The sequence below is a fragment of the Protopterus annectens genome, chromosome 11.part0 (genome assembly GCF_019279795.1).
Source record: "Protopterus annectens isolate FY-2018-M chromosome 11.part0, PAN1.0, whole genome shotgun sequence".
NCBI lineage: Eukaryota > Metazoa > Chordata > Ceratodontiformes > Protopteridae > Protopterus > Protopterus annectens.
Genome location: NC_056745.1, coordinates 1365852154 through 1365879464, shown reverse-complemented (window position 1 = coordinate 1365879464; position 27311 = coordinate 1365852154). Strand labels below are relative to the sequence as shown.

The following is a 27311-nucleotide window of genomic DNA, read 5'->3' as shown; positions in this document are numbered from 1 at the left end:
ATATATATATATATATATATATATATATATGTATATATATTTATATATATATATATATATATATATATATATACACACACACACACACTCACACATACAATAATAATAAACAATAATCTAGCCCTTGTTCTACAGTGGCCAGTCTTTGCTCTTTTCATTGGTTAGAAAAGCTTCTGCAAAGTTATCAAGGCCAAGCAGAACTGTATCCCATCCTACATCAGTAAGGAGAATTTCTCCAGCATTTAGAGCAGACTTACTGGTCCACTTCAACTCATTTAAATACCAGTGTTTTTAAGGAGAGGATCCTCTCACTAACCAACAACTTCTTCATTCATGTTTAATACAACAGAAGTTTAATAAGGCCATGTATGCTAAATCATGTTTAATGCAAAAGAAATCCAGAAAAATGTTGTATTTAAAAAATATGTCATACAAAATATAAGCACAGGCCTGTTATTTCATCTTTAAACCTATCAGCTAGTCAACTACTGCCTATTGTATGTTTTTTTAAGCATATTTTACATGGTGCTACTTACAACTGTTATCAGTGTTTTCTACCAGGTATCACAGCTATAGTTGTAACTGAAAATGGTTCAAACTAACTTACCTACCCAGCTAGAAACTAAAAAAACAATTCAAACATCTGCAAGGTACAGCTAGTACACCTACAAGCTAAGAACTTGATGAGATATGAAGGTTTGGGTGAACAGTCTAACAATGGATAGCAATACACTTACAAAGCATTTTTCCCTTGTAAATGGACAAATGCGTTGATCACCAAAGAATAAGCGACTCTGAAATGTACAGCTCAGATTAACAATTTTTACAGTGCACCATTTTCATAGCACTTCAAATATGCTTTACAGTGGACAAAATTTAGCAAAAAATCAACCATGTTGCATCAGTGATTGATGGTTCATGGCAAAAAAGATACTTGTATGTGAGCAATTAAAACCTATATGACGCAAAATGGTAAGAATCAGAAAAAAGCAACAAGAAATAAAAAGGAGATACTAAGCATGTGATGTTTATGAACCATATTTACTCTAACAGAACAAAATATATGAAATAAGTACATAAATTAATAAAATGAGCAAAATATTTGTCAGAGTGATGCTACATGGAGTTTTCATTATTTGATACCAGAATAGGAGTGGTCATCTTAGTTGCTTATTTAAATTTGATGAGACAGCTTCTATCTTTATGGGAATTATCCTTCCTGATTTTTGCAATAATTTTTTCCTTTTGTTGTATATCCTGTTTAATTCAGGATGCCACCTGGGTAGTTTGTTTCTAGGGCTAGTTGCGGGCTTACTTCTGGTAGTTACACAGCAGCTTCTATGTAGTCACTGACATGGTTATAGAGAGTTTCTGAGAGCAATTCAACATAGGCTGCTGTGTTCTCCGAGTTTGGAGAGGCACTGAATTTTGACAATCCATTGGTTAATAAAAGGCAATTTGCATTGAAATAGTTAACTGTTCCTGGTTTAAATGGGATTATAAAGTTGATTTTGATTTCTAAGGAGACAGCTTGATGGTCTTGCCCTAACAGGGAAGATGAGACACTGGTGGTGGGGGGGGGGGGTGCAGCATTCTCCCATATTTTTAAGCACAAGGTCAATGCATTGTGAGCTTCTTGGGACATGGAGGGTGATGTATAGCTGGCTAGGATATGGTACAGGATTTTGTCTATAGTGATCTGACCACAGAAGAACTCCAGCGCGACATCCTGTTTGATCACCATAGAGGTATACTGAGACACTACCTCCCTTTAGCATGCCGATACTGGTCTAAACTGTGGAAGGCACTGAAAACTTGCACTACTGGGGTACCATGTCTCAGTAAGTGCACTGATGTCTACATTCTCGAGTGTGAGGATGGCTTGGAGGTAATGTAGTTTTTTTTTTTTTTTTTTTAGAACCCCGGCACTGAGCAGTACCACCTTTAGGTTCAGTTGAGTTAATTTTGATATGTTGGTAGGTTTGCTAATTTGGCATTGTCTAAGAAAGGCACCATGGGGGTGGTTTAAGTTTTAGCCAGTATTCAAAAGCCTAGAGGGTAGACATGCAGACCATCCTTTGCAAAGCAACATGGTCTGTTGACATGTCCTCCCACACTGACAAATATTGGATTCCCTTAGAATGACACCAGAAAGACACCCAGTTGTTGACAATCCTTTTTTGCACAAATTGTGGCATCATCCTTGGTGATAGTAATATACTACTATGCAATTCAATGCTTGGCTCATACCAGCCAGAGATACAGTCTGAAAGCTACATAATGAGTCTCTTCATATAGTCCAGGGAAGTGCATCTTAGATGATTTACACCTACATGGACTATGAAAGAATCGTACTGGTACCTTTGTAGTAATGACTTGAGTGCATGTGTAATTTGGCAGATTCTGGCTCCACATAAGCAACTAATAATTACTGTCTACATGTTCAGCGTGGTTAAAGGGGCATCAGTGTATCTTACAATGGAGTCCCCTATGACAAGAGTCTTGAAAAACGTGTTTGCTTGCTTTAGGGGCTTTGGGTTTGGGGTTCCACTAAGAGTGACAGTATGTGTAGTGTTAGATTTTTTTCCTGAGAGCCTTTGGGCTTGCTGAGGCACAGCTTTGGCAACAGGTGATTTAGGCGATCTCTGTTGTTTAGGAAGATTGCTTTTAAGTGCCTCGGCATACATTAGTCTATGTGTATGTTGTGTACTATGTGAAGTGTACTATGTGAAGTGGGAGTTGTGAGAGTGGTTTTGACAACCTGATGTCACTTGGATGCAAGAGTTTAGCCTTCAGGGTCATGGTGTAAGTATACCTCTCACATACTGTATCTATTTCTTTAAGGATTAAGTGGTTGTCAGTAAACCTAGTTTCACAGATTCATATGAGGTTACTAGGCTACCAGCCCTAGAGCCTTTACAAGCCTAGCCATGTTAATTCCAAGTATCCCCATTTACTCTTTTTGGGTAGTTTGTGGACCGAATTTATGAACAGAGTGGGTCTGTGATCAACACCAGCTACCCCTGTCCATGAGGGACATGGGTACCACCCCAGAGGTGAATTTGCAGTCTTCCATCCAATTTTTTAGGTGGCGTTTGAATAGCGTCAGTGAGGAGCTCTGATTTACGTGAATAGAAAGTCTATTTCAGAGAAGCAACAGTCACTGGGAGCCACATCTGTTTCTCCAGCAAGTTCTTTTCATGTCACACGCTAGGACGAGATCCCTAGAGCGAGTGACTCTTGTGCCATTTGACTTGCAAATGTGCAGTATTTCCATTAGGGCAGGGTTGGAGACTGTCCAATAAGCCAGGCACAAGTCACCTCGCAGCAGCCTATAAGATACAGAGTAAAGTGACCGGGCTTGCACCCTGTCCACGTAGGTCATGGTTTGGAGTCCTTGTATTTTCTTAGTGAGAAACCTCTGAGGTCTCTTTAGTTGCTGCAGGTATCTGGTGAGTTACATGCAAAAAGGTGCAGTATACTCTATTACTGTCTGATGAGAGTCAAGTACAGTGGAGTTGGAACATCCCTTGACCTCAATGTTATGCCCTTGCTTATGAGGTGTGCTACGTACAAGGCTTTCCTTACCACAGTGGAAATATGGATTGCTATCAACCTGTGTTCCCAATTCTCTCACCTCTGGGCTGGAACTCGGGGGGGTGCTGTCAATATTGTAATTCATAGGGAATTCCATTTTGCCAAAGGGAATAATGCATTTTTTGAATTTAGTTTTAGACCATGCCTTTGGCACCAATTGTTTGTTTGCATTAGCCCTTCTTGTAATATGTTAACATCATTAGGAGACTCGATGATTGTTCCCAGTTTGCAATCATCAGTGAACCTGGTGAGCCAAAAGCCATCTTACTTTGGCCTTGACTTCTGAGAAATATATGCCAAACAGTGAGGGGCCCAGCACAAACCCCTGTGGTACTCCACTAGTGATGGGTCTACTGGTGGAGGTGGAGTCACCAATTTTGACAGCGTGTGTATTATGACGGTGAGTCAACTGTCTACCCATCCAGTAACATAAGGGTTAATCCCTATCTGGCAGAGTTTCTCAACAAAGCCAGAGTCAGGAATTCTGTAAAAAGCCTTGGGATGGTCAAGATAGGCTGTGTGCACTGTCTTACCCAATTCCATGGGTTTGGTGACATTCTCTAAGAAGTCAACCAGGTTTAATAAGCATAAAAACTTGTCCTACACCGTCTCAATATGCCCATATCTGCTAAGCTGGCTACAGAAAAGATAGGAAATTGCATGTCCATACTGTCCAGTCCTTTGATTTGTGAACTACAAGAGAGATGGTGTATTGGGGTTAGAAGGCTATTAAGGGTAATTTATCAGAGCAGATTATGCTAAACTGTAATAGATTCTACTAACTAATGTTTGCACAATAATGAATTCAACTAAATCTGTAGGTATTGCCAAGTGACTCCCAACAAGTAGCTCTAACTTTGTGGGAACACAAGTATTTGTACACTGCTGCTTTACAGAGTACAGTTTTATGAACTGTTCCTTTTGTGCGTTTGCTACTGTACAGGGCACTGCTAATCCAATATGTCTCAAAAAGGACCCGTTCATACTGAGAGGGTGGTCTGTGGACCAAATTCCCCTCTGGCAAAAGGCATCACTGACATTAAAATCCTCTAGACAGAACTATCTTTCAGCATCTGAAGTGACTGATAATGCATCTCCACTTACATGACTTCTTTGGAGCCTCAGGAGGTTTTGAATTTGAGTTGTCAGAGGAGGACTGGTTGAGTGGCTGGGCTCCTCTTTTGAGGATATAAATTCACTCTGACCCTGGGATGTATGAGAAGGCCAAGACAGAGATGGAAGGGTGTTCAAGGGAGGTGCCGACACAAATGGAGCCTATGCTGCAGTTCTGAGAGGAAAAGCTATCATTTTCTCCATTAACTCCAAGGGAGAACCAACATCCACTTGACCTGAGAGCACCCTATCAAGCTCCAGTGCTGTCCCCTCTGTAGAAGCAGTAAGGCAGCTTAGACAAAGGAACCCCCAAAACAGATAGTGAAGACTGATCCAAGGAGGGGACTGACACTGCAGCCTCTGAGTCAAGTAAGGTCTACCTGTCCAACCCAAAGATAAAGGCAGGGGTGCACTCAAAGCCAAAAAGATAGGTTCCTGGTGGGGAGTTGGCCCCAATACCACATGGTCCAAAAGTTGGATTAGGAAAAGGCATCAGGGGACCAACCCGTTCCATCTTCGGAGCAGAAGGGGAGGGAGCACACTCATATCAAATCTGCTTCTTGCCTTCACCATATGATCCAGATCTAAATGCAGTGTGTGTTCCTGTAGAATCTAATGGCCAGGTGAGATGGTGGGTGAGAAAGTAGTCTTTACAATTTCCTCTTGGGAAAAATCCCTCAAACTAGGCTCCTTGGAAATTTATCCTCGGTGACAATTAGCTCCATGGGTGGTGGAGCTGAGGTCGAGGATGTCGATGAAGCTAGGGAAGTAGTTTTCTCTAAGTACTTTAGATGGCCCTGCACTGAGGGGATTCCTCAGCTCTCCATTTCTTTGAGTCCAAATTCCTCACTCTACTCCTGGATCATTCTTTCTCTTTCTAGGTCACCACTATATTTTTTTATGTTTTTTCTGCCTCTGGAGCTAGATGCTGTAAGCCATTGAGAACTATTTTTTCCTTCTAACTGACAAGATACACTGACCAAAGACCTTGAAGATCGGTGGTCAGGTGTTCTATCCCTAAACAAAGCATGAACTGGTCATGCAGTTTCTGAGAGGTGATTTTGTTCCCACATTGAAGGCACTTTAAGTGTTTCTCCTTATCCTTGGCACCATTTACAGTACAACAGCAACAGATACGATATAAGAAATGAACACAACCAGAAACTGCACAAAAACATTCAGCAGTAAATACAATTAAAATGTGAGAAAATAAAGAAATTAACTCTTATCAAGAAGATTACATTTAGAGCCAAAGAAAAATCTGCAAAAGTAACAGCACATACAACTATACTATATATAAATGTGTGTTTTTTTTGTTTGAAGGCCAGCATGCCTACTGCCTGCATGTTGAGGAAAAGGAAAAAAAGTATGACAAAGTCAAAAGGGGCTAAAAGTAGCAGAACTATGAAAGGAATAGTGAAATCTGACTAAAGGCTATCAAAGCCATCCAGTCACAAACCCTTTTTCACATTTTTGCACATTCATCTAGAGCTAATGCTTACTCTGCCGGGTGGCTAGCCATGCCACTGTGGTTCATCTACACCACACACACACACACACACACACACACACACACACACACACACACACACACACACACACACACACACACACACACACACACACACTTTTATGGCCAACTTACAGTGCCCAATCCACCTAGTATGTCTTTGGAATATGGGAAGAAACTTGAGTACCCATAGGAAACCCACACAAACATGGGGGAAATGCAGACTCCACACAGAAGACACCCTAGCCAAGAACTGAACCAGCAAACCTCTTGCTCTGAAGTGAAAACGTTATCTGCTGTGCCACTGTGACGCAAGAAATTAGGTTAATAATGCGTATAAAATAGAGGTGGAGCACTTGGATTTAGAGTAAAATCGTGACCACGTCTGAACATTGAGGCAGCAAATGAGATCAAGAAATGCTTCATAACTTGTTGGATTATGGCAGAAAAAGATTTAGAAGCCTCAAGAGTGGAGCACTAGTTTTGCTGAGTCTGATTGGACTTCTTAAGGACCCACAAAACAGGATTGTATGGATGGGATGAACAGTATCACTAACTCCTTGGACTTTCATTTCTAAAATCGTCCAACAATTCCATCTAGTAACAGATAATCAGAACATACTTAAACCAATGGGTGATGGCATAAAAAATTAGCTTCATACATTAATGCCTAAGGCACACTTCATGGTTCACTGTTCAGCCAATGATTAGCTGTCACACACACACACACACACACACACACACACACACACACACACACACACACACACACTTTCTACCAATCTAACGCTTACAAAGTTATTCTACTGGGAAGGGCAGTGGATTACAACAGTACAGTAGCAAATCTTCCCTGCTAAAACTACCACCAAACTCGAGACCAGAAAAGTTCAAGTCAGGCACTCAAGCTGCCAAATCACTTCCCTTACACTTCAAAAGCATTCTAACAAATGCAATGCCTGCTCCTTCATAAGACATTCATTGACCAGACACAGGGTACCAAAAGCTGCATTTTACATTACATGCACTTTGGCACCACTACAGCTGCAGGATGTTACATGAGTGCAAGTAAGTGGATTTCACTTTGTGTACATTTTCCTGTCTTTTTTGTAACAGAAAAATTAAAACAAAATAAAAAGTGATCTGCCTTTCACTATTCATCACAGACACTTAAAAAGAGAAATAGGATTTAGGAAACAACCTGCCACACTGCTTTCAAATTGGACACTGAAAATTACAATAGGTTAACATTAGCAGTATACTCAATATGAAGGAATGACAACCTGAGACAAAGCAGTAGCAGTAATGTGACATATCATAGTTGAACAATAAGTGTTAAGTGATAGTATACACATAAAACATGCTTGAGAATTCAATATTTTAAAACACTTGCTAGTCAAGAACAAAGTGCAAGAAAAATCAGCAAATTAAGAACGCCAGAGATGCAAGTATTCTTTCATGTCATAATCCTGCAACAGCAAAAGATCCCAACTCACAAAATTCTGGCATTCCTACTAATGTTTCCCTTGGAAACATAGCAGAATTTTCTTTAAAATGGCTTGAAGGGTGCAAGAAGCAAGCACTATTAATTTCAGTGGAGTTTTAAGTTTTTTTCTTTATTGTAAATTTAAGAGTGCTTTTGGATCAGAAGTGTGTGCTTTCTTCTCCTAAGGCAACAATGCAGTGGTTTGAAACCCAGTGAATAAATGCAAACTTTAAGCACAAGTGCTTTAAGAATTTGAAAAGGATCAGGCTGACATGAGTTCAAAGAGTTGATTGTTGGAGCTGATAGCCAATGCTCCTGTAGAGTTTATTTAATGACTTATCATTAGTATGTGGGTGTAAAGAGGAGCACAAAGTTTGTTCATCTTTGCAGGTTTAAAGTGAAGACAGTATAAACATTTTAAGTATTCTGTTATGCTTTTTTCCAATAGTGGTCCTTCCTGCTTTGCAAAATGAGATTTGAAGGCTGATGTGAGATACATGACATTTCCTGTTTTAATATTTGTGAAATTACAGATTTTGATTATAGTTAGAAAACTGCCTGTATCAACCTATGCAGTTATTCAAAGAAACATTTTATTTAACTGTTATGGCCTCAACCCCTCCTCCCAAAGAAAATCGACTACATGCAAGTCAGACGTACGAGACTTGTAAATGGAAATTAATCACAGTGGTTCATTTGTATGACACCTATCAAAGGATGAAGCTTGTTCTTGCTTTCGGGACAATAGCTAAAGTTTAACCACCAAGCACAGAATCTCTGCATCATTAGTGATTAGATTCATTTCTTGTCATTTCTAGCTTATTATTGTTGTTCATATGTCAAGAATATATATTGCTTTTATCTAATATTTTTGCATTCCATGTGCTTCTCTGACTGTGCTTGCTTCCAGCTTCAGCATGTTCAATATTTATTACGTGTATTCTATGTTTAATATAAATGTTGACTTGCCACTTGGCTTGGGTAAAGGCAGAAAAGGGGTCCGTTGCCCAGCCTGCTTACACAGTTATCAAACTTCAATGACAAAAATAAAATAAGTACACAATTCACTACTGCACAAAAAAGGCTGAAATCCTTGGGCACTTACTCTCAGTCATTCAACAATTTAGTTAGGAACAAAGAAGCAATAAACCTTGGGCCAGTAGATGAAGATCATACAATCAGCTTCATGCATAATTCATAAGGCACACTACTTGGTTTACTGTTCAGCCAGTGGTTGGCCACATCCCACTCTCTCTCTCTCTTTCCACCAACCAGAAGTTTACCTTCTACAGCATCAACAAGTCTTCTCTCATACAGCGACTACTGAAAATTACTTGGCACTGCAGTAGAGACCAGGAAAGTCCCGCTAAACACTTAAGTTGTCAGGCCAGTTCTCTTATATTTTTAAAAGTTTTCAGCAAATGCAGTTCTAAATACTTCATAAGAAATTTATGGACCAGACAGAGTACTGGAGACTGAATTCTATGTACTCCAGCAATAAACTGTTACAGGGGAGGATGTTACATTATGAGTACAGCTATGCAGACACAACTGCCCAGGTTCTGCTTTTTTCCTAAACAGGAAGGTTAGCAAAATAAAATAAAAAGTACTTTCACTATTTATCACACACACACAACTAGATAAATAGGGTCAGAAATCCGAACTGCCACACTGCTTCCGTGTGGGGACACTGTAAATTAATGCAGGTTAGCAATATATTCCAGATAAAGGAATGACAACGTAAAGCAATGCAGTAGCAGTATAAGATAACAAGCAAACAATACGTCTTAAGCAATATTATACACATGATGCATGCTTGAGAATTCAAACCATATTAAAATATTTGGTAGTCAAGGGCAAAGTGCAACAAAAATCAGTAAACAAAGACAGAGGCCACTTCATGAACCAGAAACACCAATAATACAAGTAATCTTGTATGTCAGTATCACCCCACAGCAACAAAGCCAAATTCTCAAAATTCAAAATCCCAAATTCAAAGCTTCATCGGGAAAAATTAACAGAATTTTCTAAAACAGTGGCCTAGATACTATAAGTAGTAATTTCTTGCAGTATGCTTCACTTGCATGCTTTCACATCACATCTAGTGCAAAATATAATTTCTCACCCTGCAGGTCTCCGCTCTTACTGTACAGTTCCCTTCGCTGCTCTCGTAAGTAGGCACTCATGCTGATGGCATGTGATGAGGACTCAAACCTGGAAAGAGATTGTTAGACATCTTCAGAGCTTGACCTTCTTCCAGAGAAAAGCAAACCAGAGCAATCACCAAGTCACCCCTTTAAACAGTGATTAGTATGTCTACTAAAATCAGGAAAGTCTTTGATCATGTAGCCCAAGCCGGTATGACCCTGACCTTGAGTAGCATCTTACCCTCACCAAAAATGACGCCACAGTATAAAGACAAAATGATCAATTTTAACAATTGGCTAAAGTATTGGTGTCATTCAAAAGGGATCCAGTGTCTGTCAGCCTGGGATGACATGCTCGACAAGCCACATTGCTTCGCTAGGGACGGCTTGCACCTGTCACCCCTGGGTTTTCGAATACTGGCAAAGGCTCTTGCCTCCCCCATAGTGCCTTTTTTAGGCAAGGTTCAAAAGACAAACCCACCCCTACAGACAACACAAAGAAAAAAAAAACTAAGGGTAATGCTGCTCAACGCCAGAAGTCTAAACCTCAAGATGCACACACTCCAGACTCTCCTCAGTATGGAAAAATATTGATATCTGTGCAGTAACAGAAACCTGGTTCAAGGCTCCCGAGAGCACCCCAGCACTAACAGGTTACACTTCATACCATGCTTTCCGGCCCCAAAACTCGGACCGAACCACAAAAGGAGGGGAAGTATCCATATTTATCAAAGATACCCACACCTCCAGGTTAGTGGCACTGCACGAAGCATTGGAGACCATCCATGTGCAACTAACAGTGGGAAACACTGCCTTTCAGTTTGTAGCCTGCTACAGACCACCCTCCCAAACACAGGAACCTCACTCGGCTTTCCTGAGAACACTAGAGAATATGAAGGTCTCTACAAACACTATTATATTGGGTGACTTCAACTACCCAAATATTGATTGGGAAAACTATTTAAGTGCAAACACCCTCGCCCAACGGTTCCTAGAATTTATAAACTCAAATGCTATGGAACAACTGGTCACCACTCCCACAAGAGGGGAAAACATATTGGATCTGGTCATCACCAACATGGGGTCTCTATGTTCCACACCAGCGGTATACCCCTCATTGGTAAGATCAGACCATAAACAAATCTCACTGGACATCCATATTCCGTCCCCACCCCTAGCCAAGGTAACCACAGTGAAGAACTTCTCAAAAGCAAACTTCACACTTCTCAGAACTGAGGTGGTATCCTTCAAAGCCCCCGGGCCAATGGAAAATACGGCCCAAAATGCAGAATCCTTTACAAAAGCATTCTATGGACACCTACAGGAATGCATGGAGCATGCTATCCGAAATAAAACCAAGACTCACTCCTCCAAAGGCAGGGGACCTGTCTGGTGGACCCTTGCCATAAATAAGCTATACAACAGAAGGAGAAAGCTACTACATGACAGAGCAAAATCCCAAAAAGGGAAGGTGTCACTGATCAGTACTAGCAAGAAACTACGATCCCTCATAAAAACATCTAAGGCCAGCTTCGAAAGAAAAATTGCACAAGACACTAAAGATAATCACAAGGCCTTCTTTAGTTATGTCAGAAACCTGGGAGGCAACTCCCAGATATGCTCTGAGTTAGTGCAAAATGACAAAAAATACACTGAACCCACAGACATTGCCAACATCCTGGCAGAAAGATTCAGTGCAAACTTCTCTCCCCCTTCCCCCCCAAAAAGAGCAAATGTCTATCACTACAGGGTGTAGCCTTCCTGAGATCACAGATGCACAGGTGAGAGCTGCCCTCTCCAAAGCAAAAAAACACAGCATCAATGGGATCAGACGGTGTCCCGGGCTTCGTCTTACACGAGCTCCAGGAAGAACTAAACCCTCATATAAAGTCACTGTTCAATCTCAGCCTTATTACAGGATATGTACCCAAGGAATGGCGTACAGCAACAGTGGTCCCACTCCACAAAGGTGGTGCCAGAACAGACCCCGGAAACTATCGCCCTATAAGCCTGACTAGCCTGGTCTGCAAAGCTATGTAGCGTATCATCATGGAAATCATAAACAAAGACACTGGGAACCTCCAGACACTGGATCCTACCCAGTTTGGCTTTGTTAAGGGCAGATCTTGCCTCTTGAACCTAGTCGACCTGTTTGAAACAGTTACCAAAGCCATAGATGAAGGGAAGGTAGTCCACACAGCCTACCTGGACCTCGCAAAAGCCTTTGACACAATACACCACTCGGGCATCATAAATAAGCTCACCAGCTTAAATATCAACCCCTATGTCACAAGATGGGTTGCAAACTGGCTCAAGCATAGGAACCCACATGGTCAGAATAGCAGGTGCCATGTCAGACTCTAAACCAGTTACAAGTGGTGTCCCACAAGGCTCAGTCCTGGGACCTCTCTTGTTCGGTATATATTTCTCTGAGGTACAGGCTAACACGGGTGGACTATGGCTGACCAAGTTCGCAGATGACTGCAAACTGGGTGCTGTAATAGACTCTCCGGCTGACACAAGCATCCTCCAAAAGGGTCTCACAGAGATGGATAACTGGTGCCAGAGCCATGGTCTAAAGCTAAATGCCAAAAAGTGCATAGTCAACCCCTTTGGGAAAAACAAAGTGCCTACAAATTACCACATAGGTGGTAATCCATTAAGTACGGAAGAAGTAATTAGGGACTTGGGGACCCAAGTTGATAGCAATCTCTCCTTTGACAATCACATTGCCAAAGTGGTTAGAAAGACCTTCTATATAGCCCACCTCATCATGAAAGGGTTCACATCTAGATCAAGAGAGGTCATTGTGCCCCTCTACCCATCTCTTATCAGGCCCATAATCGAGTACAATGCCCCATTTGGGATGTACCTTACCCTTACTCGAAACTAGAAAAAAATAGGAAATAAAATAAATATTTGTAATATGAATAAGCATGTGCTTAAAATGTAAATCAATGACCTCCTCATCTCACAAGGAAAGAAGTTACTATCCTTAGAAACCAAGACCAGAATCCTTAAAAATATATCAAAGAAAGAAATACTTGGATGAGTAGTCTCATATCCAAGGAACACCATGAATAAAATGAAAACAAAAAATGATAAAACAATAAAAATAAATATAAATAAAAGTAACAAAACATAATAAAAATAAACAGAAACGTCAGATAACTTTCTAGGGAGAAAGAAAGCCTAAACCAATCCTAGAACACTAGTCAGAATGCACATGAAAATCAAAACTCTGGCATACAACCATAAAATCAGTGCAAAAGTACAAAATAGAATAAACTAAAAAACAAAAATAAACAAGATAAAAATAAACACTAATTAAAGTCAAATAGGAAGCATAATAGAGATTAAATCAGAAACAGAAAACCTGCATACATAGTATCATAGCTGAATACTAGGCTATTGACCCAAGGGGACTTTTTAAGGCTAGCCATGCTTCCCAATAAGATTTGATAGACATTTTTGTTTCCAAGGGTTTTGTGGGAGTATATATAGTTGAGCATTAGTGTCCAAGCATTTACAGGCTTCCTTCCTCTCCAACAGAGATATAGGTGTCAAACCAGGGATATATTTATGGTTCCCCAACCAATGATCCAAGATTCACATGAATAAGTGCAGGGATGAACCCTGCTTCACATAGATGAGAAGCCTGTTTCAGAGAAGGGGCCCTCGGAGACACATCTCTTCCTCCCATATGTCCTATTTATGTTGCAAGCAAAGTTTACTTCTTTGGTCAAGTGTTCCTGATGCTATTTGTATAATGGATGTGCAACTGGTCCATTAGGGCTGCAACAGGTCCATTAGGGCTGCATCAGAGGATGCTTTGTATGCTAGAAATAGCCTACAAAGCTTACCATAAAGAATAGCCAGTAGTCAAACTGGAAAAGTCAGATACAACCTTTCTAGTTGCAATATCAGAAACTATGAAGAACCATTAAACAGGTACAAACTGAAGAAAAGCAAGTCAACTGAAATAAAAAATAATCAACTGAAGTAAATAAACATACCAAAAATAAAACCAGTAATTAGAAAAGAGTCTGAATCTAAGAAGAGAAAAAATATATACCCTCCACTCCAATCACTTGCATAAATGTATAAACGTGGCCATACCAGAAAGAATCAAAGCCAGAGCCTAAGAAAAACTAAGCCACCATGGTGGACATCCAGCATCAACAATCTTTACAGTAAATGCAAAAAGTTGCTGTCCAAGTAACCAAAGCAAGGCTCCAACAATGGAAAAGCATCTTCCTCAGCCTCAACAAGCAAATAAGACAAATTGCCAAATCCTCCAAGTGCTCCTTTGAGAAAAGCTTAGCAAGTACAGCTAAAGATAACCATAAGGCCTTTTACAGCTATGTAAGTAACCTAAAGGGTAGGACCCAAGCATGTGCAGAACTAGTGGTCAATGGTATCACACACACCGATGCCACAGAGATAGCAAACCTGCTAGCGGATATGATTTGTGAAAATTTCACTCCTTATCTCCTCCTAACTTACAACAAACTTTGTCCCAAACTCCTCCCCACCCCACATATCTGAAGAGCAGTTCCTCAAAGCCTTGTCCAAGGCAAAAAAACATAGCCTCTATGGGACTAGACGACATCCCAGGCTGTTTTCTAAATAGGCTAAAACATGAATTAGCATCACCACTAAGTACCCTTTTCAGTCATAGCCTAACCACAGGCTTTATTCCTGCGGAATGGAGAACAACAACAGTTATTCCCCTTCAAAAAGGTGGCCTAGCAACAGACCCATAAGCCTGACCAGCCTCATTTATAAGGTCATGGAATGCATCATTAAGGACCACATAAATAAAAACATAGGTGACCTCCAAACTCTGGATCCTACCCAATTTGGCTTCGTGAAGGGCAGATCCTGCCTGTTAAATCTATTGGATTTCTTTGAAAATGTGATCAAGGCCATTGACGAGGGCAGGTGTGTCCACACAGCATACCCCAACCTGGCAAAAGCTTTCAGCACAATCCCACATTCAGCAATTACTGATAAACTTAGCAAACTAAATGTAAACCCCTTCATTGTAAGATGGGTTGCCAACTGACTCACAAACTGGACACACACTATTAAAGTGGGCGACTCCAGATCAACCAGCAGACCTGTTACCAGTGGGATGCCACAGGGGTCAGTGCTGGGCCCCCTAATGTTTGGTATATAATTCTCAGAAGTTCAGGTCAAAACTAAGGGTTGTGGCTGACCAAGTTTGCAGATGACTGTAAACTAGGTGCAATCACTAAATCTCCAAATGATGTCAGTATACTCCAGGTAGGGTCTCACGCAGACCAACAACTGGTCCATTAGTCATGGTCATAAACTGAATGGAAAGAAATGCATCATCATTCACTTCAGCACAAACAATGTCCCCCTCACACTATCAAATCAACAACAATACTCTTAAGTACCCATGAAGTGGTAAGGGACCTGGGATCACAAGTTGACTGTGACCTTAACTTTGACCATGTGTCTACTGCAGTAAGGAAAGCTTTCAAGGTAGCACACTTGATTAGTAGAGGCATCACCTCAAGAGCAAAAGAAGTTATAACTCTCCTATGCTCGGCACTTATCTGGCCTATAATAGAGTATACCACCTCATTTGGCATGCACTGTACCAAGCACCTGCAGCAATTAGAGAGACCTCAGATGTTTCTAATAAAGAAGATCAAGGGACTCCAGCATGTGCCTTACACAGACCGACTAAAGCCCCTGTCACTATATTTCATATCGTATAGACTTCTTAGAGGATATCTATGCCTGGTCTACAGAGCAATCCAAGACCCAGACCTGATGAACTTCCTGTATATCTTTAAATCAAACAGGACTAGGGCTACCCATTCCAGGGACCTAAATATGGCCTATAATTTAAATAGGACATGCTGGAGGGGAAGATTTATCTTCCAGTGACAGCTGCATCTTTGGAATAGGCTACCAATTCATGTGAAACAAACCACCTCTAGGATACTGTTCAAGAGGAACCTGAATGAGAGGATGGGGCACCTTAAATTCTTACTGGGGATAGAGCCCATCATGAGTCATCACTAAATCCAGTCTTGGAGTACTGACTAGCATTTCTATGGTATTACATTGGGATGAAATGGCTAGGCTTAAAATGATCTCCGGGTCAATAGCCTAGTAATCTCCTATGATCCTATAATTATGCAGCCCAACTCATTCTAAATGTATGTCTAGTCACTCAAGGGAGATCACCATTCCTCTTTATACATCTCTGATCCTATCTAATATTGAACACAACACTGCATTTTGTAATATATAATATACAATACGTGTGTGTGTGTATGTGTATATATATATATATATATATATATATACACACACACACACACACACACATATATATATATATATATATATATATATATATATATATATATATATACATATATATATACACACACACACACACACACACACACACACACACACATATATACACTCACACACAGATATTTGTAACACACTGGTGGCTATTCAGCATAGGAAACACTATTGCTTTAAGACCAAGAGGCAACCCTCAACAAGGAATGAGTGCCAACAAGCAGACTTAATTATTTCGGTTTCCTGAATGTTAGGTTGAGGATCAACTGTGTCAAGAAGTCTCCAAGGAAATAAAGTCTGCAGAAGGGAAAAACAGTGTGGAAGACTACTTCTACTCACTTCAGTGACTCTTTCCCACTATTGTGTTCCACACCAGGCCTAACCACCTCTTAGCTTACATACCACCCTCTCCAACTGCCCCCCATCTTACTTCCATTACTCATTTTCTACACCAATCTCTACCTTTTCAAGCCTCAAGCTTTCTATATCAAAGACTGACATTTGTAAGCCTATTTTAGTAATACAGACATACTTGTGTTCAGCTACAAATCCTTCCTACAGCTGTCACCTACTTCATGTTCTCTATTCAAGTATGGTTCTCTCTAATATATTAATATAAAATTGTTTCTGTTAACTTGCATACCTAGACATTTAGTATGGACAGGCCACTAAAATCACAAATGGCTATAATAATGCACATTTTTAAAATTTGGCTAGAATCTCACCTAAGGAGAAATACTAGAAATAGTGGCAGTAAACAAATTTAAAAGAGATCTCCCTACTAATGTAAAAAAGGTATTCCAGAACAACCTTAAGTCTTCCAAACAGCTAGTTGTTTGCCCCGAAAGTTTATCGTTAATGGAATCTGCAAACCTAATTCAAACTTGCTTGCACCAAAGGCTAATAACAAACCTCCACTTTAGTGTGTTGCTTTGGTTGCTAACAAAAAAAACTGCCACCATCTGATGTTTTTAAATGTTCTAGAAAAAGACATATATACAAGCACAGCAGATACTAATAATACTGTGCCTTATCAATGCTACCCAGCAATCTGTACCTATGTAGAAAAACTTACCAGCTTAAATGTAAACCCATATGTCACAAGATGGGTTGCAAACTGGCTTAAGGACAGAACCCACAGGGTTAGAGTTGCTGGCGCTGTGTCAGACTCCAAGCCGGTCACAAGTGGTGTCCCACAGGGCTCGGTCCTTGGCCCCCTATTGTTTGGCATCTACTTCTCAGAAGTACAGGCCAACATGGGAGGACTTTGGCTGACAAAGTTTGCAGACGACTGCAAACTGGGCGCCATAGTGGAAAGTGCATCGGACACGGATATCCTTCAGAAGGGACTCACGGAAACAGATAGCTGGTGCCAGAGCCATGGCCTGAAGTTAAACGCCAAAAATGTATAGTCATACCCTTCGGGAAAACAAGGTAACCCCAAGCTACCATATAGGTGGCAATCCACTAAGCACAGAAGGGGTTATCAGGGACCTGGGGACCCAGGTTGACAGTGGCCTTTCTTTGACACTCACATTGCTAAAGTGGTTAGAAAGACCTTCTGCATTGCCCACCTGATCATGAAGGATTCACATCCAGATCTAGTGAGGTCATTGTTCCTGTACTCTTCACTTATCAGACCAATAATCGAGTACAATGCCCCATTCGGGATGTATCTCACCCGACATCTGCAGCAATTGGAGAGACCCCAAAAGTTCCTCACCAAAAGGATAAAGGACTCCAAAATCTGTCATATGCTGCCAGATTGAAGAAACTCCAGCTCTATTCAGTCGCATACCGTCTGCTCAGAGGTGACATGTGCCTGACATACAAGGCCATGTCCAACCCGGAATTAATGGACATGCTCCACCTCAAAAATACAAATCCACCAAAACCACTAGAGCAAGCGACTTAAACCTTAGCACGGATATAAATAGGACGTGCTGGAGGGATAGATTTATCACTCAGAGACTCCCTATGCTGTGGAATAAAATCCCGGTCCATGTGAGGCAGAGCACCTCGCTGATTCTGTTCAAGAGAAATCTAGACCTGTGGATGGGAGATCGAGGTTTACCCTGAATCATCTCTGTGTCACTGCTGGACAGAGGCACAACAAACTAATGGGCACAGTATTTTTTCATATAAGGGGTGGCGTAAGCCACAAAAATTTGGGCTAGGCTTATAAATGCCTTAGGGCAGATAGCCTAGTATAAACCTATGAACAACCATGCCTATGAAATGTAAACCTATGGAATGTAATAAATGTTGAATTGTTAACAGGCAGACATATAAAAGCTGCTTTCTGCCACTGTATAATTACAGAATATGTCCAATGTAATATTTTGACTCAGGGAAACGTGCAGAAATTGATGTACTCTGAGTACATTAGTTAAATCACAATATGTTTGCAAATATAAAACTAGTAAGCAAAGAATTAAAGTAATATATGTACTTAGAAATACCTTATAATGCAGGTACAAATACAGAATCTCTTATGTAAAAGGTGCTGCACCTTACATCTCTAGTGCCTAATACAAGACATGACATAATAATTGTCAAAGACTTTCCCCAGTTTAAAGCTCTATGAATGCAGACTTGCTAGTAGTGCTGAGGGATGAAGCCCTAATTTAACCCAAGTTCCATTAAAAGCTTGAGTACTTGATGGGGCAGGGAGGATGTGTGTGCCTATCACGTGTGGGTTGGTCTGTGCTGGGTGTTTCTCTGACAGCTATGGCAGAGGTCAGAGCTTAGAAAGAGGTGCTGAGCTGGAAGTGGGATGACCCTATCAGTCCAGGAGAGTGGGCACATGCTCACTACCACTCCTTTTTGTTCACCCAGCTTGACACTGCTGCTGTTGATACACTAAGGGAGGGAGACGGAGCTTTGAAAAAAAAAATCCAGGCTATGAGCAGGGATAACACTGCCCGAGCCACACCATTCCATGGAGGTAGCAGGATGCTACTATCACATCTTTCTTCCCACCCCACTGGTGGTCCTTACACTGGTGAAAAAGTCATGGGTTATAAGCCACTTTCTAATTCCCCTTCCTTCCACATCAACTGCCCTAAAACCACTGGGTTAGTACTGGGGTTGGGAGTAGCAGGAGCAACATTAATCAGCCGATTGTCAGAGCTTCAGCCTAGACCCCCACAAAAAAGATATGGAAGGTGGGAGGCTCAACATGATATGCTGCCAGAAAGGATTTATATCATTAAAGAAAACCTACTTGCACTGATGAAAAACACAACTCCCATGCCATCAAATATAATACCATAAATCTATCAAATAACCTAAACTCCAAGTGCTCTACCCTACAGTTATTCCAACCTTTAAAATAATACAGACCTCCCAGAACCCAAACTCTAACCATCAAACTCCCACTCAGTCTCCAACCACAACCTGAAATCTTGCTCCTTACACTTCCCTCCTACTCCCTAAACCTAAATTAATCCATCATTCCCTAACCCTAAAACCCCACTACTGTTCCTTTAACATAAATTTCTTGATCGCTCCCCAACACTAATCTCCATTCATGCTCCCTAACTCTAAAACGCATGCACCCCAAACCTAAATTCCATCTCACCATAAACTTAAATTCCCAAATTGCTAATTCTAAACTTCTACTCTTGGTTCCTAAACTTCAGTTCTCTGATCACTCTCTAATCATAAGCCTAAAATCACCCAGTAGCAAATTAGTAGCATAAGTGAACAAAGCATACTTTTTGAATTACACTGCTAAAGTACAAAACTGCACCTTGTCAGCAAACAGCAGCCTTCAAACAGTCTGACATAATGCTGCCAATCTTAATTTCAACAAAAGCAGGCTCAATAGAAGGAATGGAACCCACCAGTGACACACAGCCCCAGTAAAGTTATAAAAAACAAAAGGAGTCACGATTTGCCTATGGATGAAACTGTTGAAAAAATTTAACAGTAAGGCCTGTTAAACTAGTGAAGGAAATCAGTGAACAGATTAACTGAGAAAGTGAAGTTTACCAAAGACTGCAAATGTTTAAGTAATAATAGAGAAATCAATGTGGAAACTGAAAAATAATGACATACTTAATACACTAAAAGAAATGGGTATAGAAACCATGGGAGAAAGAGATGAATCTCACAAAAAAGGGAAGCATGAACCTAAACTGAGCCCTAAGATTCTCTCTGCTACACCAAAGCAGACAGCAAGTCAAAAACTGGATGAAGACTAAGGGGAAACGAAACCAAAAAAAAAAATACTGAAGAAAAGAAAAACTCCAGTGGAAGAAAATTATTAATACTATAAGCTGGATGAAGGAGAAAAGCATGTATCTGTATTTCTAGGAAAAGAGGCCATGGCCTCCAATACTGATGAAAGCAATGCTAACTTACAAATAAATAGCCAAGTTTATTTAAAGAAGACTCAGTGGGATGACGACAGAGCTACAAAAAGTGTGTAGATGGAGGAACGCAGGGACAGAACAGACTACACATGCCTACTATAATTTTAAAAAATTGCATGCTTTACATGGCACCAAATAACAGAGCATGTACGGAGCCATGAGTTTAAAGACACAAACTTGTTATTATTACCACTATTAACTTCTACTATATAAAGGAAATAGAAAATATCAGCATGATACTGTATAAATCAACATTCTTCAAGGCAATTAGATTATAAACATTATAAACTTGATAATCAATATCAAAGTTAATAAGCTGCACAATCCTGCAGTTACAATACAGAAGAAAGGTTATGATACTGTACTTTTGTTCGAAATACGTATAAATACACAAATATAATGTAAGACAGATAACCATACATACTAAAGACAGCACATTGACAGCTTGTATGTTATCTAACTCAAGGATCACTTAATTTGACCTGTTAATAACAAGCCTGCATTTAATCGCTGGAACCTGTGTTCTGAGAGACTGCCTTCCAGACTATCTGCAAATATACAGAGGTGAGTATAGTTTTTTTGGTTATATAGTTTAATTGTTGCTTAGATCTCTGTTGAAACTGTTGTCTCACTGTTCTGAGAGACTGATCTGCAAACACACAGAGCTGAGTATATTTTTTTGGTTTTAGAGTTTGTACTGTTAGTTGTTCCTTAGATCTCTGTTGAAACTGCCCCCCCCATTTTCTGCCGTGTCTTCAGTTGGTATAACTGGTTTTTACAGCTTGTGTGTTATCTAAGTCAAGGATCACTTAATTTGACCTGTTAGTAACAGCCTGCATTTAATTGCTGGAACCTGTGTTCTGAGAGACTGCCTTGCAGACTATCTGCAAATATACAGAGCTGAGTATATATATTTTTTTGGTTATAGAGTTTGTTAATTGTTGCTTCTGTTGAAACTGTTGTCTCACTGTTCTGAGAGACTATTTTCCAATCTTTCTAGTATATTTTTTTTGGTTTTAGAGAGTTGTACTGTTAGTTGTTGCTTAGATCTCTGTTGAAACTGTTTTGTCCCACCCACCTTCCCTATTTTTGGTTTGTAATTTAAATTTGGTGGCTTTTGCAGATGCCCGCTCCACTATAGATTTGATCTGGGACACTCCCCTAGTCCCATCTCTTTACTACATTCTACCTAATAAACTCTTTCTGCACTTGCTTTTAGTCCTTTTTAATTTAATTGCATTTTTTAAACTGTATTTGGTCTAATATTGCTACATACTCAAGTGTGCTAGCTTGCATTGCATGTGAATTGTTTTTACTAATGTTTTTGCTACTTTTCTGTAAAAAAAACTGTAACCCTGTTTCCTACCTTTCCTGTAACTAGTGTTCCAGATACAAATTTGCTGTATCCAGGACTGTATGTAAGCTTCTGAGCTCCCCCAAGCCTTTCTGTGTTGGAAGAAAGCCTTTTAGCTTATCAGTGGGAGTGGTAAGCATTAGGTAACCTGTTTACCACATGAGTGATTCTGGCCCAGAAATTGTAGTTATTGGCCGTATGGGCAATATCTTCCATCTCCCTCAACTTTCTGATTTGAAAGCCTGAATTTGCACTTGTTAATGTCCTGTAACTCATCTAGTGCAGATACAGATTCTTAGTTTCAGCACTTAAATTTGCTTATTCATGCTCAGCACTTATTCAGAACTTGTAGGCACTAAATAAGCTATGAATTACTATAGCACTCAATCCTCCTCATTACTTACTTTTCTCACTTGCTTAGAGAAAACAGCTCCTGTACTCACTTTCTCACTTATCTAGAGGAAAACAGTTTTTTTATTCAGGCATGTCCAAGGGTCAGCTCCCAGTGTTCTCTCCTGTCTATCTGATGAATCTGGGCACCATGAGGCAATGTAGAAATTGCCTCATGTGCACAGACAACCCTCTCCTCCTACCACCCAACACTACAACCTGTGAGAGATGCACTTATCTAGCCAAACTGGAGGTAAAGCTCTCTCCAACCAAGACTGAACTTGACAGTCATGAGGAGAAGGTAAACATTTGCAACACACCACAATCATCACATAGTCTCACTAAATGTACACCACCAAAATCCACACATAGTAACACAAAAAACATTCGCGGAGGCTCTCAATAATAATCTAAGCAACAGAGACCTCCAGAGCAGAAATGCAAGCAACCTCCATCCCCCAACACAACCCAAATGACACACAGCCCACAGACTCAGTGTGCCACTCAACCACAGCCAATAAGTCAAAACAACGTACCCAACACACTAGTCATAGGTGACTCTATAGTCAGACACACTGATATCCCACTCACCAGGATAAACAAGGAGAAGGTTACGGTCAGCTGCCTGTCGGGTGCCAGGATCCGCCATATAACCCACGCACTCAGGTCACTCCACAACAAGTACAAATATGACTCTGTCATTGTCCATGTTGGTGTGAATAACCTGAGATGTACGTCCCTGGACTACATGAAAAGAGACATGGAAGAGCTCTCCGATCTTGTAGCCCAGGCAGGTATGACCCTAGTCCTGAGTAGCATTCTGCCATCGCCCCGAAAGATACTGCAAGTACAAGGACAAAATGATTGACTTCAACAACTGGCTAAGCTTCTGGTGTCATTATAAGGGGATCCAGTATCTGTCTGCTTGGGATGACATGGTCGACAGACCACGATGTTTTGCCACAGATGGCCTGCACCTGTCACTCCTGGGATTCCGGATACTGGCTAAGGCTCTTGCTGCCCCTATAGTGCCTTTTTTAGATGAGATTCAAATAACAAATTCACCACCACAACAGGAACAGGCAAGCAAAAACTGGGGGTAATGCTACTCAACGCTAGAAGTCTAAATCTCAAAATGCACTCACTCGAAGCACTCCTTAAAATGGAGAACATCGATATCTGTGTAGTGACTGAGACCTGGTTCAAGGCTCCAGAGAGCACCCCTGCACTGCCAGGCTATAACTCATACCCCAGTTTTCGGCCATGTAACCTGCACCGAAACACCAAAGGCGGAGGTGTGTCCATATTTATTAAGGATATCCACACCTCCAGGCTAGTTGCGCAGCATAACGCATCCGAGGTTATCCAAGTGCAACTAACTCTGGGCAAAACTGCAACCCAAATTGTAGCTTGCTACAGATCCCCCACCATGCCCCAGGATTCCCACTCCTCTTTTCTTGATGTACTGGAAAATATAAAGGTCCAACCAAACACCTTAATAATGGGCGACTTCAACTACCCCACCATTAACTGGGAAAACTACTCGTGTACCAACTCCTTAGCTGAACGCTTTCTGGAATTCATAAACTCCAATGCCCTAGATCAACTTATCTACACCCCCACCAGGGGCAACAATATCCTAGACCTAGTCATTACCAACATGAGTGACTGGTATTCCCCACTGGAAGTCAACTCCTCGTTGGCCCGATCCGACTATAAGCTAATCACCCTTGATATCCACATCTCGCCCCCACCCCCCATTAAGGAAACCAAAGTAAAAGATTCCTCCAAAGCCAATTTCATGCTTCTGAAGACAGAAGTGGTGAACTTCATGACACCCATGCAGATGGACAATGCAGTTACAACTGCTGAATCCTACTCAAATGCACTCTATAAACACTTACACGAGTGCATGGATCGTGCTATCCCAAACAGAACCAAGACGCTATCCTCCAAAAAAAGGAAGCCAATCTGGTGGTCCCCTGCCATAAACAAACTATACAACAGAAGGAAGAAACTGTTGCAAAAGAGAGTAAAATCCCATGAGTGGAGGAGCTCCCTGGTCAGCCACAGTAAGAAGTTGAGATCCCTTTTAAGATCCTCCAAAGCTAGCTATGAAAAAAAATTGCCATTAATTCCAAGGACAACCACAAAGCATTCTATAGCTATGTCAAGAATCGCAATGGCAACACCCAGATCAGCTTAGAGTTACAGCACAAAGGCAAGAAAATTACAGAACCAACTGATATTGGCAACATCCTGGCAGATAGGTTCAGTGCTAACTTTACCTCCCTCTCACCCCCTAAAGGGCCCATATCTATACAGGAAGAATGCAGAGTCCCTGTAATCACAACTATGCAGGTAAAAGCTGCACTCTCTAAAGCCAAAAACACAGCATTCATGGGACTGGACAACATCCCAGGCTGTGTTTTACATGAACTTCAGAACGAACTGGCCTTCCCACTTAAGCACCATGTTCAATAACAGCCTCGCAACAGGCTTTATGCCCACTGAATGGCGCACAGCAACAGTTATCCCACTCCACAAATGGGGAGCCACCACTGATCCATGGAACTATTGACCTATTAGCCTGATGAGCCTGGTCTGCAAGGCCATGGAACGTATCATCATGGAACTCAAACAAAGACATTGGTAAAGTACAGTTGTGTACACTTACCATAAATGTAGATGTTCGAGAGTATTCACTGTTGCAGTCATTACATTAGAGTAATCTGCTGGCAGGTTGCCCTCAGTCGGCCTGATTAACAAAGTCTTGGGTCCTGCGTCGGCTGCGGTAACTTCTTCCATGACGTCAGGGGTATAAATACATGCAGCCGACGCCATTACATCAGTTTTTCTTGCCCCGGATGTCAGGTGCCCCCCAAATGGGGAGCAAAAAAAAAAATTATATATATATATATAAGTATATAATGTAAAACACAAAAAATATACCTCCAAACAAAAGCAAATACACCCAAAAAGGCTTTTAAGCATAGTAAAAGAAAGGAGAGGTATAGTAAGAGAAAAACGGGGCTGGTGGGTGGGTAACCAGGACTGCAACAGTGATTACAGTCGAACATCTACATTTATGGTAAGTGTACAAAACTGTACTATGTTCTTCGTGCTTCACTGTTGCAGTCATTACATTTGGTAGAATCCCAAGCTATGCTTGGGAGGATGGATTTATACAGCATTAGGAGCAGCTATAAGGCCCTGCAGGACAGCAGTGGCAAAGCCAGGTCTGGATTTAGAGAAGAGAGGTAAATGGTAATGTTTGGTGAACATATGAACTGAGCTCCAGGTAGCAGCTTCTAGAACGTCTCTGGTAGGAACCCCTCTGAGAAAGGCTGCAGAAGTAGATGCAGCCCTGGTGGAATGAGACCTGATCCACTTGGGGATAGGTTTACCATGGTGCATATTGCAGAAACGAATACAATGGCTTATCCATTTGGAAATAGTCTGCTTTGAAATAGCCTTTTCCTCTGCCCCTGCAGCAAATGCCACCAATAGTTCAGATTTTCTTAGAGATTTCGTCTTGTTCAAGTAGAATCTAAGTTGTCTGTTTACATCCAATGAATGCATAATCCGCTTACCCTTGTTCTGTGCATTGGGGAAGAAAGTTGGCAGATGAATGGTCTGATTAAGAGCCACACTGGATACCACCTTAAGCACGAAAGATGGAGATTGGTCCTGAGAGCCACCCTGTCCGGATGAAAAATAATGAAAGGCTCCACTGCCATAAGAGCCTGTAATTCTGAAATCCTTCTAGCTGAAGTGACTGCTAAAAGGAAAGCTGTTTTCCAGGAGAGAAATTTTAGGTCTGCAGTAGCAGCTGGCTCAAAAGGAGGGAGAGTGTGTTTTTCCAAAACAAAATTGAGGTCCCATGCAGGAGTTGGTGCTCTCCTGGGAGGTCTTAAATTTTTGGCCCCTCTGAGATACTGCTTTAGCAGAGGATGAGAGAAGAGGGGAGGTTCTGTGTTGTAATGAGCTGAAATGGAAGAAGCATGGATTTTTATGGAAGAAAAGGATAGGCCCTTGTGAAGCATCTCAGTAAAGTATTGCAGAATCTGAGGAATATTGGGCATTGCTGTGCTTATTCCTTGTGACTGGTTCCAGGCACAGAATCTTTTCCATTTGTCAGCATAAGATTTTCTAGTACTAGGTCTTCTAGCCTCCAAAAGGACATCCATGACTGGTTTGCTGAGAGATGCCAAGGGTGAAATTAGTTGATTAGCCATGCTACAAGATTCAAAGTTTGGAGCCGAGTGTGCAGAATTAGGTAGTTCTGCTGAGACAGTAGGTAAGGTGTCTGAGACAGGTGCCACGGAGGAAGGTGTGACACTGCGCAGGAGTGGGTACCAGTGTTGGCGAGGCCAGTCTGGAGCAATCAGAATCATTTTTGGCTTGTCCTGTTTGACTTTTAGTAGAACTTTGGAGAGCAGAGGCAGAGGGGGAAAAGCATAGACTGATAGGTTTTTCCAGCTGAATGATAGAGCATCCACTTTCCAAGCTTTAATCTTATGAATTCTTGTGCAGAATTTGCCCAACTGATAGTTCTGGGGTGAGGCAAAAAGATCTATGTCTGGGTTCCCCTATTTGCATGTCAACAGAACTACAAGGGCGGGAGACTTAAACCTTGACACGGTTATTAATAGGACGTGCTGGAGGGACAGATTCATCACCCAAAGACTCCCTATGCTGTGGAACAAAATCCCGGTACATGTGAGGCAGAGCACCTCGCTGGCCGTGTTCAAGAGAAATCTTAACCAATGGATGGGAGATCGCAGATATACCCCAGGGATTACCTCAGTGTCTCTGCTTGACAGAGGCACAGCAAAATAATGGGCATAGTTTTCTTCAAACTAAAGGGGTGGCGAAAGCCACAAAAACTCTGGGCTAGGCTTATAAATGCCCTTGGGCAGATAGCCTAGTATGAACCTATGAACATGAACCTATGAACATGTTGAAAACTTGTGGTTCC

At 41.2% G+C, this 27311-nt stretch overlaps 1 protein-coding gene across 1 annotated transcript in view; it reads right to left on the bottom strand.

The window, feature by feature from the left end:
* EXOC4 (exocyst complex component 4) overlaps positions 1-27311 on the bottom strand; it is a gene marked incomplete in the record, with an annotated part of 4032161 nt that overhangs the window by 3143759 nt on the left and 861091 nt on the right. The window contains 1 exon segment of the mRNA XM_044087318.1: positions 9829-9917. Coding sequence (XP_043943253.1) covers positions 9829-9917 — 89 coding nt within the window.